The 19,161-nt window shown below is 41.8% G+C and overlaps 1 protein-coding gene across 6 annotated transcripts in view; it reads left to right on the top strand.

Annotated features, from left to right (window-relative positions):
* Positions 1 to 17,102, top strand: part of RAB9A (RAB9A, member RAS oncogene family) — a 52,052-nt gene extending 34,950 nt beyond the window's left edge. For 5 of the 6 annotated variants that reach the window (XM_077887469.1, XM_077887467.1, XM_077887468.1 and 2 more), the window contains 3 exons: positions 11,200 to 11,308; positions 12,215 to 12,245; positions 15,998 to 17,102. In XM_077887469.1, coding sequence (XP_077743595.1) covers positions 16,029 to 16,634 — 606 coding nt within the window. In that variant the 5' untranslated portion in view covers positions 11,200 to 11,308; positions 12,215 to 12,245; positions 15,998 to 16,028 and the 3' untranslated portion in view covers positions 16,635 to 17,102. Of the gene's footprint in view, positions 1 to 5,120; positions 5,172 to 11,199; positions 11,309 to 12,214; positions 12,246 to 15,997 lie in introns of those variants that run through there. The other variant, XM_077887472.1, reaches the window with a different exon arrangement.
* The last annotated feature ends 2,059 nt before the right edge of the window (positions 17,103 to 19,161 follow it).

Here is a 19,161-nt window from a genome sequence, read left to right as displayed (position 1 = left end):
TTGCTATGTAGAACACTTAGAGGAGTGTTGAAATGATTAAAAAGGTTCAAAAAAGTTAGAACTCACTGGGGTGTGGTGTGTAGCTGGCACCTGCTCTATTCTGTGCAGTTTCACGCTTGTGTATTTAATCAGAGTATTGATTAGATAAACATACCTGAAAATGCATACGTGGTTTAGTTGGAAGTCAGAACAGCAGAAGAACGGTTTGAGGACCACACATTGGTGAATGCAGAACATTCTCTGGAATGTGTTCCAGTATTTTTTTTTTTTTTAAAGATTTTATTTATTTATTCATGAGAGACACAGAGAGAGAGAGAGAGAGAGAGGGAGAGAGAGAGGGGCAGAGACACAGGAGGAGGGAGAAGCAGGCTCCATGCAGGGAGCCCGACGTGGGACTCGATCCCGGGTCTCCAGGATCATGCCCTGGGCCAAAGGCAGGTGCTCAACCGCTGAGCCATCCAGGGATCCCTGTTCCAGTATTTTTTAAAAGATTTTGGGGATCCCTGGGTGGCTCAGCGGTTTAGTGCCTGCCTTTGGCCCAGGGCGCAATCCTGGAGTTCCAGGATCAAGTCCCGCGTCCAGCTCCCAGTATGGAGCCTGCTTCTCCCTCTGCCTGTGTCTCTGCCTCTCTCTCTCTCTCTCTCTCTCTCTCTCATAAATAAATAAGTAAATCTTTAAAAAAATAATAAAATATTTTATTTGAGAGAGAGAGAGAACTCACAGAGGAAAAGGGAGAATGAGACCCCCTCATTGAGCTGGGATGTGGGGCTCGGTCCCAGGATCCTGAGATCATGACCTGAGCCTAAGGCAGATGCTTCACCAACTGAGCCACCCAGGCACCCCGAGTTCCAGTAATATTAAATACACTTTCATAAATAGTTGTTGTGGAACAAACAGCTGCCACTTTCATGTCCTAATCCACTTTAATATTTGCGTACTACTTGATTTTTATCACCCTAGCCCTGGAAAACCCAGCTTTGCAAAGATAACAGTGTTATCAAAAGGAATGTGGTACAATCTAATGTTGAAACCATGAACTCCCTTGAGCACCAGCTTAGCTTACGTGATGTCTTAGATCAGCTTCCTCTGTATAGTTCCCTCAAAAATGTAAAAAAGCCTGCCCTGCCCCTGTTGCCTATGAGGACTATCACTTGATATTCTCTCCCTTGTTGTTCATAGGGTTTCATCCCCATTTTCTTCTGTACACACTTCTTTAGGAAGTAGATTTGTCTGTGGAGAAAGGGGCCACTAGGTGCAGAGCGGATGGTCATGGGGTCTTTGGCCTTTCAGGAGAAACCCTTGTGCTTTCAGCATGGCCAGCCTGCCTCAGTAACTGTCCAGAAGTGCCATTGTGCCTCTTCAGGTCTTCCATGGGAATCAGCCTTCTCATTGTTAGCTGCTTCTCCCTGAGTTAGCGTTCCTCATCTCTTCAGTTTGTCCTTACTAGAATATTTGCTTTCCATCTCAATTTCATTGCTGTCTCTCATCTACGGTTATTCCCCATTTCTTGTCCCTTCGGGTTTTTGTATTTTTTAGACTTTTTTAAAAAATATTTTATTTATCAGAGAGAGCGAGCAAGCAGGGGTAGGAGCAGAGGGAAAAGGAGAAACAGACTCCTGGTTGAGCAGGGAGCCTGATGGGGGGCTCGATCCCAGGACCCTGGGATCATGACCTGAGCTGAAGGCAGAAGCTCAACTGACTGAGCCATCCAGGCACCCCTATTTTCTAGACTTTTTCTGTCATTTGGTGGAAGTGAAGGTAACACATGGTCGACCTGCCCTGTTTAATTAGACTGCAGGAAGTTAATCTTTGTGAACTTGTGTTCATTGATGTGTAAAACATAGGGTGATAGTGTCCAACATGCAGGTGATTTGAAGGTGCTATATGCCAGGTACCTAGTAGATATTCAGTAAACAGTGGTGGCTAATATTACTATGGTCATAGCATTTATTATTTGAGCAAGCAAGACAATGGCAACAGGTAGGGAGAGAAGCGGACACATTCTTGTGTGGGTGAAGTGGATAAGACAGAAGAGATTTTGGAAATGGGGGAAATAATTAGCTTGGTTTTATATATGTTGAATTTGAACTGCCATCAGGGTACCACATGCACATATTTTAAAAGGGGTTGGAATTCTTGTCCCAAGGAGGGGGGAGGGTGGGGGTGGACTTTAGAAATCACTGAGTTTTATATCTCAGGAAAATGTGGTCTGCGAAGAGGTAAGGGCTTCAACCTTATGATATACCTACTCTAAGAGCTTGTTAGAAGAAGGAGTTGCAGAAAGCTAAGGGAAGTTTTTGTTTGTTCGCTTGTTTTTAAGATTTTATTTATTATTTATTTATTTATTGAGACACAGAGAGGGGTGGGGGCAGAGACATAGGCAGAGGGAGAAGCAGGCTCCATGCAGGGAACCCCACCTGGGACTCCAGAGTCTCCAGATCACACTGTGGGCTGCAGGCGGCGCTAAACCGCTGCGCCACCGGGGCTGCCCATAAGGGAAGTTTTATAGACCATTAAACAGAAAATTTTCAAGGTCACCACCAGGCTGTTTAGACCTAATAGAGGCAGTAATGGTGGCTGAGTTCTGGCTAACATTTGAAGGTTCCACTTATGCCTCTAGCTGGAGGTGTGATACTTCATTAGAATCTTTCCCAGTTGGGTCTCCATTTCCTTATTTATTTAAGAAAAATGTCTTGAGTACCCTTTGAGTTTTTATGTCATGTACATCCAGACAAATGGCTACATCTGAGAGAATTCACTGTGGAGGTGTTTTTCTGGAAGCATACACGGTGAAGTCCTAAGAGAAGCACTTTTCTCTTTATTTGCTTTGGGGCTGTGTGTACCCTAGGGCAATTCGATGAGGACTGAGGATTGGCCTTTAGGAGGTCTCTGGTGACTGCTGCTGACACACTGGGATAGAGAAGTTGGGAGCCTGTGTATAGTGAGTGGAGTGGAGAGTTGATCAGGCCTAGAGGTGAATTCAGTAGGTAGTGAAGCTTTTTGTAAGCAGTCAGCTCCATTCTCTTGGTTGGGGCAAACTGGGGCATCATTGATGGAGAAGTGGGATGAAGTGAACTTTCCTATAAGCTGCCTGCAGTGCTCTTCTGTGTTTTCTCATTTTGACCTGGTGACCACTTCCCCACAGAATGGGCTCCTCTAATCTCATTGAGTGCTGTATGCTAGATGTATAGCTGTCCTCTTGAAATATATCTTGGGAAATCCCCACTCCTCTTAATTTTTCTTTCTTTCTTTTTTTTTTTTTAGATTTTATTTATTTATTCATGAGACAGAGAGAAAGGCAGAGACACAGGCAGAGGGAGAAGCAGGCCTCCTGCAAGGAGCCCAATGTGGGATTCGATCTCAGATCCCAGGATCACGCCCTGAGCTGAAGGCAGACGCCCAACCGCTGAACCACCCAGGCGGCCCTCTTACTTAATTTCTTAACAGCCAAAAAGTTCTACTTTTTTGTGGCTCCATGTCTTGTGTGGTCATCTTTGTGTACTAACTCTTCCCTGGGTTTTTATGAAAGTCTGGCCCTTACCTTTTCTCCAAATTACAAAGACACCTGTTCTTACCTGACTTGAGGTGTAGGAATCAGTGTTCCCTTTAGTACAGCAGATCATTGTGGATCATATTTAATTTGTGTTTTGCTGCTTCAGTGCGTATTTCTAACATGCATATTTAAATTCATTTCTTTCACAATGCAGTCTTCCTGAAATACCTAGCTGGAATTTCCAATATTCCAATCTTGTGACCTTTATCCATTTCTTTGTCTTTGAATCGTCCCTTACAGTGCAACCTTAAACTATCTGAAGTACTTTAAACAACCTTAAACTAAAAAAAAATCTCTTTATTATTGAACAGTTTAATTATCTTTCACAGGTAAATGTCTTATTATAGGTAGATTTATGTGTGTTCTTTTAAGGACCTCATTAAACAGAACAGAGAACAGAATGTTATCCTCACTTCCAGGATTAGCAGTTTCCCACGAGTAAGTCTGTTCACTGAACTGTCACAGTTCATGGTCAAAATGTAACATTAATAAAGTCCCACAGGTGAGGGAGAGAATGGGGAAATAGTGATGCCAAGTAAAGATGAAAGTCTGGAGGGTGTTATAACTTACAAACGGATCGTGTGTCATATACAAATGATGTAGGGGGCACCTGGCTGGCTCAGTCGGTAGAGCATGGGACTCTTGGTCTTGGGGGTTGTGAGTTCGAGCTCCATGTTGGTGATAGAGTTTACCTTAAAAAAAATTCATATACACATGCACATACAAATGATGTGAACATGTATTGATCATTTCAGATCCGTTTAAGAATCCGATGAAACTGAGTACCTAAGTGGTGGCTCAGTCAGTTAAGTGTCTGCTTTCGGTCAGGTCATGATTTCAGGGTCCTGGGATCGAGCCCCACTTCAGGCTCCCCACTCAGTGGGGAGTCTGCTTCTCCCTCTGCCTCTTCCCTGGCTTGTGCGTGGGTGCAGGCACACACGCGTGCTCTCTCTTTCTCTCTCAAATAAAATCTTTTTAAAGAATCAGATGAAACCCTTTGTACTCTTTCCAGAGAAAAGCTGAAGTGCACACTTCCATCTATACACCCAGCCTAATTTCACATGTCATTCTGGGAAGTGTTTTCCCCCTGCAGCTCCTTCATCGACTCCCCAATTATGCACACTATACCTGCACCATCCAATATCTGTGTGGCTGTTTAAATTTAAACTAATTAAAATTAAATAAAAATTAAAAATTCAGTTCGTCAGACCAGCCACATTTCAGGTGTTCAATAGCCATGTGTGCTTAATGAGCTACCATAGTAGATAGTGCAGGAATAGAATATTTCTGGGCCGCCTGGGCGGCTCAGTGGTTTAATACCTGCCTTCGGCCCAGGGTGTGATCCTGGAGTCCCTGCGTGGGGCCTGCTTCTCCCTCTGCCTGTGTCTCTGCCTCTTTCTCTCTCTTTCTGTCTCATGAGTAAATAAATGTTTTTGAGAAAAATGGAAGAGAGTATCTCCGTCGTCACAGCAGGTTCTGTGTGGTCACGGTGCTCTGTATTTTCAGGATGGTTTAAGAAGACTTAGTTCCTTAACGTCTCTTTTTCCTCCACTCTCCACCACTGTGAATGATCAGTTCGTATACTTAACTGCAGAGGTGCCTTGTTTTAAGCAAAATTGTGAGTATGTCTTTTTTGAAACTTTAATCAAGTGACTTATCTTCAAAAAAGTACTTATGGGGACACCTGGGTGGCTCAAGCCATGATCTCAGGGTCTTGAAATTGAGCCTTGCATCAGGCTCCACGCTCAACAGACTCTACTTGAGATTCTTTCCCCCCTTCCCTCTGCCCTCCCCACTTGTGTTCTTTCTGTCTCTAAAATAAAATAATTTTTAAGAAAGTATTTATCGAAATAAGTTATTTAAATAGGGTGTGCTGCTGTGGCATTGCAATACTGTAGTTTGAGTTACAGTTTTCCCCTTCTCTCACTATCTCTGTCTGTGGGGTGACGTTCAGTGGTCAACTAGATGGTTAGTTTCATCTGGCAAGTTGTACCTTCAAGTTGGTCTCTTCCTATGGTATTTTGCCTAAGTCTTCCCTGTGCCTGTGTGTGCGCACACGTTGACCTCTTGCTGTACAGATCTAGCACCCATTACACTTAGTGATTTCCTTGACTTTGTTCTTGCTCATGCATTTCAGCAAGATAACCAACAGAACTGGAAACAGCATGGAACTAATTAGACTGTTAAGTGAGACATACTGATATTAAGATTCAAGGAAATGAATACCGCTCTAGACAAAAATAGAAATAATTCAGATGGGCAGCCCGGGTGGCTCAGCGGTTTAGCGCCGCCTTCAGTCCAGGGCATCATCCCGGAGACCTGGGATCGAGCCCCACATCAGGCTCCCTGCATGGAGTCTGCTTGTGTCTCTGCCTCTCTCACTCTCTCATGAATAAATAAATAAAATATTTTAAAAAGTAATTCAGAGATTATCCATGCTTTTGTTTCCTTGGTTAGTTCCTTTCAGACTCAGAATAAGTGGTATGTCTCTAACTAGGACATTCAGGGTAAATGCAAAAGGAATGTGCGATTTTGAGGGGGAAAGATCTGTTCCTAAATTTAAACCAAGAGTGGTAAGTTCAATTTAAGTGTTTGGATGTGAGAACTAGTCAAGGAGTATGTATTTCACACCTGAGCTTTTGAGGAGAGCAGTTTACAAACCCAACCTACTCTCCCTTTGGCAACTTATTGGAGGAATATAGTCATTTTTAAAGTTCACCAGCTCCCTGTTAGAGCCAGTAGTACTTATTTTTAAAGTGATGTTTTTCATTGACACTTGCAAGAAAGAATCAATTTTTTTGTCCCTTCTCACACATTTTAATAGACTTCAAAAATAGAATGGTGGAAGAACTGAATAGCGAAAGAATTATAAGCACAAAAAGTACCAATAGAAAAATAAGAATAGAATAACGAGAATAAAGGAGGAAGTTACTACTCTTTGTTCTCAACTTTGCATTTATTTGATACATCACCATATGTAAAGTTTTGTACAGGATGTTGCAGAACCAAAAAAAGGACAAATGAATAGATAGAATTAGGTGTTGTGTAATTAGGGAGTTGACATTGTAATTAGGAAAGAGATGCATACATGTGTACTGACAGTGGTTAGAGTGCGAGTGAGAGCTATAATCAGGTGAAAATGATTATGAGAGCAAAGAAAAGAGGAAGATTAGGTTTCTGGGTGGGGGGCGGCAGCCTTCTTGGATGAGGTGATCTGAATTAAAGCCTTTGACTCGTATTTTCTTTTTCTTTTCTTTTTTTTCTTTTTTTTTATGAGAGAGAGAGAGAGATAGAGAGAGGCAGAGACACAGGCAGAGGGAGAAGCAGGCTCCATGCACGGGAGCCCGACATGGGATTCGATCCCGGGTCTCCAGGATCGCGCCCTGGGCCAAAGGCAGGCGCCAAACCGCTGCGCCACCCAGGGATCCCATGACTCGTATTTTCGTAGGTGTCTAGGTGTGGGGAGGGAACTCCCAGTCCAAGATAAGGGCCTGAACAAAGACTTGACTGTAAATGCCTGTGATAGGTGTGGGGACAGTGAGTTATAGTTATATAATTGGGACAGGCTTGTAAACAATGTTGGATGGCCCTTTGAATGCCACACTGAAAAACCTTTTCATAATGAAAATAAGAAATAAATGAGGTTAGTTATCTATCTGTTAAGAATGGATGCAATTGAATCTATAAACAATAAAAGATGTCTGCTTTTGATTTCTACAAACATTCCTATTAGAGATTTTTATTTTCTATGCTTGGATCTGACTCCCTCTTGGTTTACTCTAATATATGGCTTTGGAAACCAGCAAGGGATTGGGAAAAGCCAGAGAAAAGGATACTACTGATATAAACTATTCATAAACAACTGGTAGTTAAAAGTATACGATAGAAATGTTGGGAAAATAAGTGTTGTGAAAAGGAAAGAGTTGACATACAGTGTTTATCTTCAGTTTTGAGTTATCTGTTGAAAACATAGTTCATTTTCTTTCCTGCCAGTGACCTACTTATCCATTTTCCAATTCAGATTAGTGTGTGCTGTATATAACATGTGTTGGTGCCAGCACCTGTATTGTAATCCTAAGGTATCTAGTGTGTGTGTAACTGGTTTATTGATTTAAAAGGACACTGTTAAAGGGACAAAGAGATCATTAGTGGCTTTGCATAAATCTCATTTTAGGGTCTTATTGCCAATTCTTAGGCCATATACATATTTGTGCATGTGCCTCTAAATATACGCCTATATTCTTTATCTGACTCACATACCATAACATTCACCCTGTTAATGTATACAATTGAGTGATTTTTAGTATATTCACAAAGTTGTGCAACCATCACCCACTGTCTAATTCCAGAATATTTTTGTCAACCCCTTCTACCCCCAAAAGAATCCCTGTATCCATTAGCAGTCACTCCCCATTTACCTCTCCCCTCCCATTTTCTGGAACCATGAATCTACTTTCTGTCAATGGATTTGCCTATTCTGAACGTTAGTGTCTGACTTCTTTTACTTAGTATAATATTTTTGAGATTCATCTATGTTGTTGCATGTATCAGTGCCTCATTTTTATGGCTGATTAATCTTCCCCTGTATGGATACACCACTTTTTTTTAAAGATTTTATTTATTTATTCATGATAGAGAGAGAGAGGCAGAAGCAGGCTCCATGTGGAGAGCCTGACGTGGGACTCGATCCGGGGACTCCAGGATCACGCGCTGGGCCAAAGGCAGGCACTAAACCACTGAGCCACCCAGGAATCCCCGGATACACCACATTTTAAAAAATATTTTTATTTATTTGAGAGAGAGTGTGTGTGTCTGGGAGCATGAGCCAGGGAAGGAGCAGAGGGAGAGGGAGAAGCAGGCCCCCCACTGAGCAGGAGCCCAATGAAGGACTCAGCCCCAGGACCCTGAGATCATGACCTGAGCTGAAGGCAGACATTCATCCAGCTGAGCCACCCAGTCACCCTGTATATGCCACGTTTTGTTGACCATTCAGTTGATGGACATTTGAGTGGTTTCTACTTTTTGGCTATTATGAATAATGCTGTTATGAACATATATGTACAAGTTTTTGTGTGGATGTATGTTTTCATTTCTCTTAGGTATCTACCTAAGAGAGGAATTGCTGGGTCATATGATAACTTTATGTTTAACTTTTTGAGGAACTGCCAGGCTATTTTCCGTTATCATTGCACTATTGCATCTTTTAAAAAAGATTTATTTATTTGGGAGAGAGAGATTGTGGGCCCACGCAAGCGGGGGAGAGGGGCAGAGAGGGAGAATCTTCAAGCAGACTCCCCACTGAGCATGGACTCCCATGTGGGGCTCATTCACGACCCATGAGATCATGACATGAGCTGAAACTAAGAGTCTGATGTTCAGTTGACTGAGCCATTCAGGTGCCCCCTTGCAGACTTTAATGTAAACTCTTGTAGGCTTTTATATGATGTGATTGTGGTATGCATGCTGTTTTATCACTCAACAATAGCATATTTCTACAGTCCCACCTTTCCATGTTTCCTCAGGGAGTGCAAAACATCCCCAATTAGGCATTTAGGGCATTTGCTCTACTGTTTACATTTTTGCAGTTTGATTGATTGATTTTTCTTTTTGGGACAATTTTAGAATAGTATGGGGATGTATTTTTGCTATAGTTTAGATAATTTTTTTAAGGTTTTATTTATTCATGAGAGACACACAGAGAGAGACAGGCAGAGGGAGAAGCACGCTCCATGCAGGAGCCTGATGTGGGACTGGATCCAGGAACTCCAGGATCACGCCCTGAGCCAAAGGCAGACGCTCAACTGCTGAGCCACCCAGGCGTCCCTATAGTTTAGATAATCAATAATTTGGGGAAAAGTATGAGCATTTTTGTGATGGTATAATGTGCTTCCACGAAACTGAATCTATTTATTTTTAAAGATTTTATTTATTCATGAGAGACAGAGAGAGGCAGAGACACAGGGAGAGGAAGAAGCAGGCTCCTCGCAGGGAGCCCGATGTGGGACTCGATCCTGGGGATCCAGGATCACACCCTGGACTGAAAGCAGACGCTCAACCGCTGAGCCACCCAGGCATCCCAACTGAATCTTTTTTTTTTTTTTTTTTTGTAATTTTTATTTATTTATGATAGTCACACAGAGAGAGAGAGAGGCAGAGACACAGGCAGAGGGAGAAGCAGGCTCCCTGTGGGGAGCCCAATGAGGGACTTGATCCCAGGATCCCAGGATCATGACCTGAGCCCAAGGCAGAGGCTCAACCACTGAGCCACCCAGGTGTCCTGAAACTGAATCTTTTAAGACAGCATGTTTCTTTTGTTTTAATTTTTTTTTAGATTTTATTTTCTTTTTCTAAGTAATCTCTACACCCAGCATGGAACTCCACCTCACAACCCCAAGATCAAGAATCTCATTCTGCATCGACTGAGCCAGCCAGGTGCCCCCAAGTATGTTTCATTTTTATTAGACATAATAGGCATGCAAATTTCATCATTATTACCTCTGCACTTAGAGGTATGTACAGGGTGCTTTAGGAATGTGGGGGAAGGGACGTCAGTGGGAGATGAGGTCTAGCTGCATCTATAGGGGTGAGCAGGAGTTAGCCAGGTAGCAAGAGGAAAGGATCAAAAGGAGGTGAAGTATATAACCACAGAGTGACTATCTTACTCCAAGGTCACCTGCAAGGCAGAAAAGGCACCATTTTCAATCCCAAAGCCAGCTGGAAGGGATCATAAGGGCATCCACTGAAGCTCTACCTGAGGCCTTCCTCTTTCCTCGCCTCAGCCATTTACCTTTCTAGACTTCATATCTGATCAGGTTCCCTGCTGCTGAAGCTATTTCAGTGCTCTCATCTTTCCAGGGGTGTAGGCAGAAACCCTGCCCATGCGTCTCAGGCCCTGCCTGCTCCAGGGCCACTCCCTCCGGGCCTGTGTATAGCACTCCTCCCTCTCTGGGCTCCCGGTTCTCAGGCCTGCCTGGGGTTCTCCCTGATGTCGGGCTGCCTTCATTGCTTCCTGGCTCCGCCCTCCTCTGCTTTTCTCAGGGTTGTCTCCTCCTGTTGCTGAGCTTAGCCTGTGATCAAACTGACCTACCCTGGGTCAAATCCCGCTACCGTGGAAGCAGATCTTGGTGAGGCTGCTCTCTATGGACAGCATGCAGCTAAAATGATCATTCCACAAAAATGCCCTTTGCTTAAAGAAGATGTGTGTTGGGAGTAAAACCTTTGGCTTAGACTAAGAGGGGCTAGCGCTTTAGCCCAGCTTCCCACATAATCCGTCACTCACTTGAATTTGGTCTCTAGGGCCAGGATCCTTTGGCTTCCTCATGTCTGCCTACATTATCTTCTTATTTGTTTTGCTGAAGACTCTTACTGAAATTTGACTTAAGAAATGGTCATGAAAGAAACCTTTCCTTAAAACTGCCAGTAAAGGACAGCCGCAGTGACTCAGCGGTTTAGCTCCACCTTCAGCCCAGAGTGTGATCCTGGAGACCTGGGATCGAGTCCCAAGTCAGGCTCCTTGCATGGAGCCTGTTTCTACCTCTGCCTGTGTCTCTGCTTCTCTCTGTGTGTGTGTCTCTCATGAATAAATAAATAAATAAAAATTTAAAACAACTGCCAGTAAAGACTTCTTCATGTTGTTCATTCCGCAGAAACTTCCTGCACTCCTATTATGAGCCTGGCACTGTGGTGAAAAGCTGTTCCCTCTTGTCCGTGACCAAGTGAATCTGACCAAGTGAATCTTCCCAACGGCCCTGGGAGGTAGGTACTGTTGTTGCCATTGTCTTGTGAGCTTTGGAATGTCAAGTAGCTTGCCCAGGGGTGTGTGCTCTTGGCCTTTGGCAAGAACCATTCTCCTTTCTGACAGTAGGCTACTCTTTTGTGGCAAGAAAGTTTTCACCTCTACCTTGGCTGCCCAGAAGCTTCATGACACAGCGCTGCTTTAGCCTTAGTCTAGCTTTTCCTGTGTTGCATTGGTGTCCATCCCTCTCGTGACCCTTCTTTTTTCTTGTTTGTGTTAGCTCTATTTAATTCTTTGGAATAGGATTATTCTAAGCCACTCAACGTTTGGGCAAATTTTGAAGAATGACTGACATATTTTATACTTTTTTTTCTAAAAAGAATTTTACAGTTGTCTGAGTGTGAAACTTCGAATGGGAAGAAATCAGAGAGAGGGACAAACTTTGAACTCTGGGAAACAAACTGAGGGTTGCTGGGGGGGAGATGGATAGGGGGAAATGGGCTAACTGGGTGATGGACATTAAGGAGGGCACATGATGTGATGAGCACTTGGTGTTACACACAACTGATAAATCTGCACACTACATCTGAAACTAAGTGTGTACTTTATGTTGGCTAATTGAACTTAAATTTGAAAAAAGGGTGGGCAGGTGAAAAACTTCTTGAAAAAACAGTGATTTAAAATGTAGTATTTGATATTTGATTCTAGGATTTTTTTTTTAAGGCTGAGAAAGGTCATGGAGAGCTTTTAGGTGTGGTTTTCCTTTTATTCATTTATTTATTGGTTTTCCTTTTAAATTAAGGATCTAGGTGCTAATAGAAGTCAGATATTCATTCACATTTTAATTTTTATTTTTACCCTTAAAACTCTTGAGAACAAATTGAAAGTACATTGCTAAGGTGAGCTTTGTAACTTTTTCTTTGCAGGTAATGATGCTGCTTGAACTGAACAATTAAGGTAACATTTATGACCTATGTAATATGCTTTTCTTATTCAGGTTTCTTTATCAAATTTAGCTGAATTGTTAAAGTCATGTTTTTAACCTTGGTGAAGATTATTATTGCCTGTGGGCAATCACTCCAAACTGCAGAGTATAAAAGACTTTACAGGGATCCCTGGGTGGCACAGCGGTTTGGCGCGGGCCTTTGGCCCAGGGCGCGATCCTGGAGACCCGGGATCGAATCTCACGTCAGGCTCCCGGTGCATGGAGCCTGCTTCTCCCTCTGCCTATGTCTCTCCCTCTCTCTCTCTCTGTGACTATCATAAATAAAAAAAAAAAAAAAATTAAAAAAAAAAAAGACTTTACATTATATTTTAATGTAAGTTCTGAAAGTAACATAACAGGGATACCTTTGTTCATTCAACTTCTACTAAAGTTTCAAAGGGTTTTACTATTTTTAGAAAAGAAAAAGTATTTTTAATGTCTCTGAGCCAGTTAGTGGTTATGTTAATGTATAGATTGCCTGAAGCTAGCTTTTGTTGGAGTCCATGGGAAATAAGATGGCTTATATAATTATCTGTATCACCATGTATGTTTATATACAACTCTATAGTAAGAATCAGAGAAATGTTTATATATATAAATTAGTTGTTTTATCAAATGCCAGCATACTCGCAAATAGGATATCTGTGAAGCCCTAGATTATAGAAGGGAAATGCAAAAAAAAAAAAAAATTGTACCTCACTTCCTGATGCCCGGGTCTAGCATACCTCAAATTTGTTTAATCAGAATAATGGCACCAATTAGGAAATCCCACACTATTATGAAAAAAGAAAACTGTGTCAAAGTGTCCTGATAAAATTATAAATGACAAATCTCAAGGCATGTCTAGCACTTAACTTGGTAGATATGTGCAACCAGTCATCTGGATGGAGGTTATTAGATTGCATAATCTGCTTTATAATTTGATGTGAAAATCCTAACAGTTCAATGCTCTGCAGTAAAACTTTATGTCTGGCAAGGTAATTAGAGACTTATTCAAATACTAGGATAGATGGTATACTAGAATCACGCACATCTCTTACATCCTCATAGCATAGCATGGAACTTTTGTGTTTATATATCTTGAAAATCTTGTGAAAAGAACAACCTTGGAATGGGGGCTGCTGGGAAAGGTTCCCAGTGTTGGTGAGACCATGTTGATTGGTTCTGAGGGCTCAGCAGTTAAGTGGAGTAGGATCCCCAGCAGAGGAAACAACATGTGCCACGGTGAGGGCAAGTCGAAAATGAAGAACAGAGCTAGGTGTCTTGTCTTAGAAGTTGGATTTAGACCTGAATCTCTGGAGAACCACTGAAGAGTGTTAAGGATAGGGCATTAGACCAGTGGTGTCCTCATATCAGAATAGCTGGTGTACATTTTTGGGGTTGTTAGTCTTTTTTTTCTGTAAATTGAAATTGTTTAAGCAAGATTGCAAAGAGTTAAAGGAACTGACTTATCAAGTTGTTACGTATGTCAGGAAATTAAAGGGGCTTGAGATCGTTTGTTTCTTCTCTAACATGAATTTAGTTTGGACATTGGGCAGAGCAATCCACTTAAGTCAAAAAAGTCTCTAAGAGCTAAGTACTTTGCCTCACAGTTTTGTTTGACCAATTTAAATTGTATCAGTTATAGCAGTAATTACTGTAGTGGTAATTTTTTTTGCAGTAGTAATAATTTAAAAGAGCCAGTAAGACTTAGGGATAAGTTGCTACAGATTTTACCAGAATAGTATATCGTGTAGTTGGAAATGCAGAATTCTTACACATTACAGGAAATATTTAATTTTATTTTACAGGGTCACATTTGCCATATAATCAGGAGATTGCCAGATAATGTTTACTGCAGTGAATTTGCAAATCCATCCTGGTCAATAGAACAATTCTTATTCATGTCTTTGTTACCTTCCCATTGAGGGATTCACAATATCCACTTACTTTCTTTTTTTAAAACAATATTTTATTTATTTATTCATGAGAAAGAGAGAGAGAGAGAGAGAGGCAGAGACACAGAGGGAAAAGCAGGCTCCACGCAGGGAGCCCCACGTGGGACTTGATCCTGGGACTCCAGGATCACGCCCTGGGCCGAAGGCAGGCGCTAAACCGCTGAGCCACCCAGGGATCCCCACAATATCCACTTTCATGTTAAAGTTAATTACCATTTTTGCTCTAGAACTGTGCTGGCCATTACAACAGCTATTGCCTCTTTAAATGTGACTGTTCAAATTAGTTGCAATTAAATAAGATTTAAAATTCAGTTCCTCATTCCCTCCAGCCACAAGTCAAGTGCTCAGTAGTCCCCTGTGGCTAGTGGCTGCCATATTGGACAGTGCAGATGGAGGATATTTCCCATCATTACAGAAAATTTTGTTAGTGCTACTCCAAAGGTTGTCTTCTTTTACAAATGTATATATACTTTAAAAAGCCAGGCAATAGTGAAGTATTTATAGATTAAATAATATAATTTGATTCAAAATAACTGGGAAAAATGGAAGGTTATGGAAGAAACAGTTTTGCCATAGGTTGATAATTGACAAAGCTAGGTTTGGGATCCATGGGGGTTTCATTATATTATTCTCATTCAGAAATTTTGTGTATGTTTGAAATTTTCCGTAATAAAGAATAAAAACAGAAGCCTTAAATAGGAACAGTGCTCACTCCAGTGCTTAGAAGTAGCCATCTGTAAAATGGGCATCTGAAATTCTACCCCATACAGGTTGGTTCCTGTGGTGTAGGGAAATATTTAATCCTGCCCCAGGGCTTCTCCAAAAGGGCATGTAGAGTAGCACATTTTTTTCAAAGGTTTTTATTTATTTATTTTGACGGAGAGAGAGAGCACAAGCAGGGGTTAGTGGCAGAGGGAGAGAGAGAAGCAGGGAGTCCGACGCAGGGCTCCATCCCAGGACCCTGGGATTGTGGCCTGAGCCAAAAAGCAACTGAGCCACCCAGGCACACCTAGAGTGTACCACATTTTTAAGGTTTATCTCATTCCTCTGAAAACACAGAAGTGACAGCCCTGGTTTGCATTTATTAGCAGTTGGAACTGCCCAAATGAGTCTTGTGGGTAGAATGTGCTAGATTATAATATTCTATTAAAAAATTCCATTGCTGCTGTCATTAATTTTAGCAAAGTCCAGATAGTGTTCCTAATGAAGAGAATGGAGTTCATTTACTCAATTGTTGGCTTATTTTTGTTCACAGCCAGATCAGTCAGCTTCTGTGTTTGGTTTCCTGGTTACCAGCTCCTATGGTGATAGCATTGGAAGAGAGAAAGGGGAGGTCATTGAGAAAACCCTTGGCATAAGACGAAAGCCATCAATAAAACTGTCACTGTGCCACCGAAGGGTTGTTTGAAGTTGTTACAAACACCTGCGTACTTTGGTCTCCTGCTGCATCTCTAACAAATAGTGGCAGGGCTTATTGTGAGTAGAGAGAAATGGTTGAGGGCAAGGTCTTTGGGGTGAGACTTGGCTTTGAGTGCCCGCCTCAGTCAGTTGTGGCCCACGGAGGGGGAAGACTGAGCCCTCACCGGCTGTCTTAGGGAACAGCAGTAGAGCTGTGCCTGGTACGTGCTTGAGTGCTCAGGATAGGACAGCTGTGGCTATTAGGTCTTTTCTGTACAGAAAGGAATGGGTACTCTGCATTTTATTTCCTTTATGCGCTGATATTCATAGGATCGTGTAGAGAAATGTACAGGTCTAAAGGAATGTAATGGTACCTTTTTATTTTACAGAGTTCTAAAGTCAAAGATCTTGAGATCAATAATGGCAGGAAAATCTTCACTTTTTAAAGTAATTCTCCTTGGAGATGGTGGAGTTGGGAAGAGCTCTCTAATGAACAGATATGTGACCAATAAGTTTGATACCCAGCTCTTCCATACAATAGGTGTAGAATTTTTAAATAAAGATTTGGAGGTGGATGGACATTTTGTTACCATGCAGATTTGGGACACAGCCGGTCAAGAGCGATTCAGAAGCCTGAGGACGCCGTTTTACAGAGGTTCTGACTGTTGCCTGCTCACTTTTAGTGTTGATGATTCTCAGAGCTTCCAGAACTTGAGTAACTGGAAGAAAGAATTCATATATTATGCAGATGTGAAAGAGCCCGAAAGCTTTCCTTTTGTGATTTTGGGCAACAAGATCGACATAAGTGAACGACAAGTGTCTACAGAAGAAGCCCAAGCTTGGTGCAGGGACAACGGCGACTATCCTTACTTTGAAACAAGTGCAAAAGATGCCACAAATGTCGCAGCAGCCTTTGAGGAAGCTGTTCGAAGAGTGCTTGCTACTGAGGATAGGTCAGATCACCTGATTCAGACAGACACAGTCAGCCTGCACCGAAAGCCCAAGCCTAGCTCATCTTGCTGTTGATCATTAGAGAGGTTCCCTGTGCGATCTAACCAACTTACACACACATACACGAAAAATCACAGGGTGGAGAAGAGAATTAGCATTTGCAGCAATGGATCACCTACTCATAAAATTAAACTAACCATATTGCTGCTTTGTTAGTGGGTGGGAGAAGGGACACATCCACTCATGGAAGAATCAATTTACTCAGTAGTGGCACCTTACATTTATAAATTGTAATGGTTGTCTAATAACGTTTAATTTAAATATGTAAGTTACAGAGCTAATAAACGAGATGATCAAGACTTTAATTACAATTAAAACACTTGAATATTCTGGAAGTTAATGTTTTTTTTTTCCCCTGGGAAAATGGAGAACTACTTTTTATATGTGTATATTTTTGTGTAATTAGCATTTAATTCCTGGTTGAGGGGGGAAAAGATTCCCTAAAGCAATAATGTTAAATAATAAAGATTAAAATCTAATGCATTTGCATTGTGGTTATTTGATTACTTCTTCATTCTCTTTAAAATTATTTAAGTGTTCACATTTTCATTCTCCTTATCAGAATTGATCTCAGTAATCACTCGTCATTTGTGTGCCACATGCAGGACCCCCACCCCCAACACAGAAGCCAGCTTTATCACTCTTAGAGGAAAAACTAAGGCTTGTACTTTGTGTGAAGGTAAACATCTTCGTTCAGCACATTTTTATTCATTACTGCTTTCTCTATCATTGAACACTGTTTAGTGATTTGCTCTCAAGGAGATTTTGATAAAGCCAATTACAGTGCACATGGTGTGCCATTTGTGCCCGTCCCATCCCACAGAGGCAAACCAGCTCATTGTGGGTTACCAGGACATGCTGGGGCAGGGTTATCAAGCCCTACTCATTGGGAGCCACTGAAAAAGAGTAGCAGTATCATTCAGTAACCAAGTTTTTGAAAGTCTAATCTAACATAACACAATTTGGCTATACGCAAACATTTTCACATTTTGAATTTGGGGAAATTAAATCTTCATATTCTCATATTACAGATAGTTGTTTTTATCATTTATAATCAATTTCTCCCCCCTCCCAAAAGTGTAATCCACCATCAAAAACAAAACAAAACAAAACGGGGACACCGGGGTGGCTCAGGGGTTAGGGACCTGCCTTTGACTCAGGGCATGATCCCGGAGTCCTGGGAAGGAGTCCCGCATCGGGCTCCCTGCGGGGAAGCCTGCTTCTCCCTTTGCCTGTGTCTCTGCGTCCTTCATGAATAAATAAAGTCTTAAAAAAAAAAATAGGAATCCACTAACAGGTTGATGTATATTCTATATTCTTTTTTTTCTCTAGGGGATTTGCTTTGTTTTTTTCAATCAAAAGTGTGCCCATTGTTTTGTGACTTGCTCTTTCCTCTTAATATATGTAGACATACTTTGATTATAGTATATCTACCTCAATTTTCAGCTGTACGGATGCTTGTACGGATGCTTACCAATTTATTCAAACCATTCTCTAGTGACACACATCCATCCAGCAGCAGTATACGAAAGTGCCAGTTTCCCACAGGTTCAATAGCGGGTATTAGTAAATTTTTCATTTTTTGAATAGACAAGTCACGTTTCAAAATCATAAGGGACATATCTCTACCCTTGTCACTCAGTTCCTGTCCCTGGAGGCAGCATGTGTCCATTTCTTAGGTATCAAGCTAGATACTTAGTATGTAAGGAAAGCATATTGTAGTAGTTTGCTAGGGCCGCCGTAACAGAATGCAGACTTGAGTGGCTTAAGCAGTGGGAATTTCTCATCGCTCTGGAGGCTGTAAGTCCAAGATCAAGGTGTTGGTAGGTTTAGTTTCTCCTAAGATCTCTCTCCATGGCTTGCAGATGACCTTTCCTCTGTGTGCAGCACCCCACCCCCTTATCATATGACCATGTCTCTGTCCCAAATTTCCTCCTCTCGCGAGGACACTAGTCAGATGGGATTAGGGCCACCCTAATGGGCTCTTCTTAACCACCTCTTTAAGGGCCCTGTCTCCAAATACAGTCATATTCTGAGGGACTGGGGGCTAGGGCTGCAACATGAGTTGGGGACACATATCAGCCCATAATACATATGTGGGTATTTACATAATGTATATTTGGTTCTTGTATAGATTAAACATACTTTGCTGGTTTTTAAAAAAAAACAGCTTTTCAGTAACCTTTTTTCAGCTAAATACTCAGGGATTCCTTGCTATTCAAGAGGTCTAGAGCTAGGAGGCAAAAAATGGTCAAGGGAACCGATCTTCATGTGTGTAAAAAGACAGGCTGGTGGGAAGGGAGAATAATCCAGTTTAACACCGAGACTCCAGGTGATCCATGAACGGGCTAGCTGACCAAGCACAGTCCTGAAATGTGACAACTAAGGAGGAACGAAACCTGACCATCACTTCGGCCTTCAGAGACTACAATTAATTGATGGGAAAAGCTCTTCAACAAGAAGGGAAAGGTAGCTGCAGATAGGACTCTTGGGTTTTTAGGAAGATCTTTTGATCGGCTCGTATTACCTAAACAAAGATGAG

Source organism: Canis aureus, chromosome X (assembly GCF_053574225.1).
Source record: "Canis aureus isolate CA01 chromosome X, VMU_Caureus_v.1.0, whole genome shotgun sequence".
Classification (NCBI taxonomy): domain Eukaryota; kingdom Metazoa; phylum Chordata; class Mammalia; order Carnivora; family Canidae; genus Canis; species Canis aureus.
This window is presented reverse-complemented; position numbering and strand designations above follow the sequence as displayed.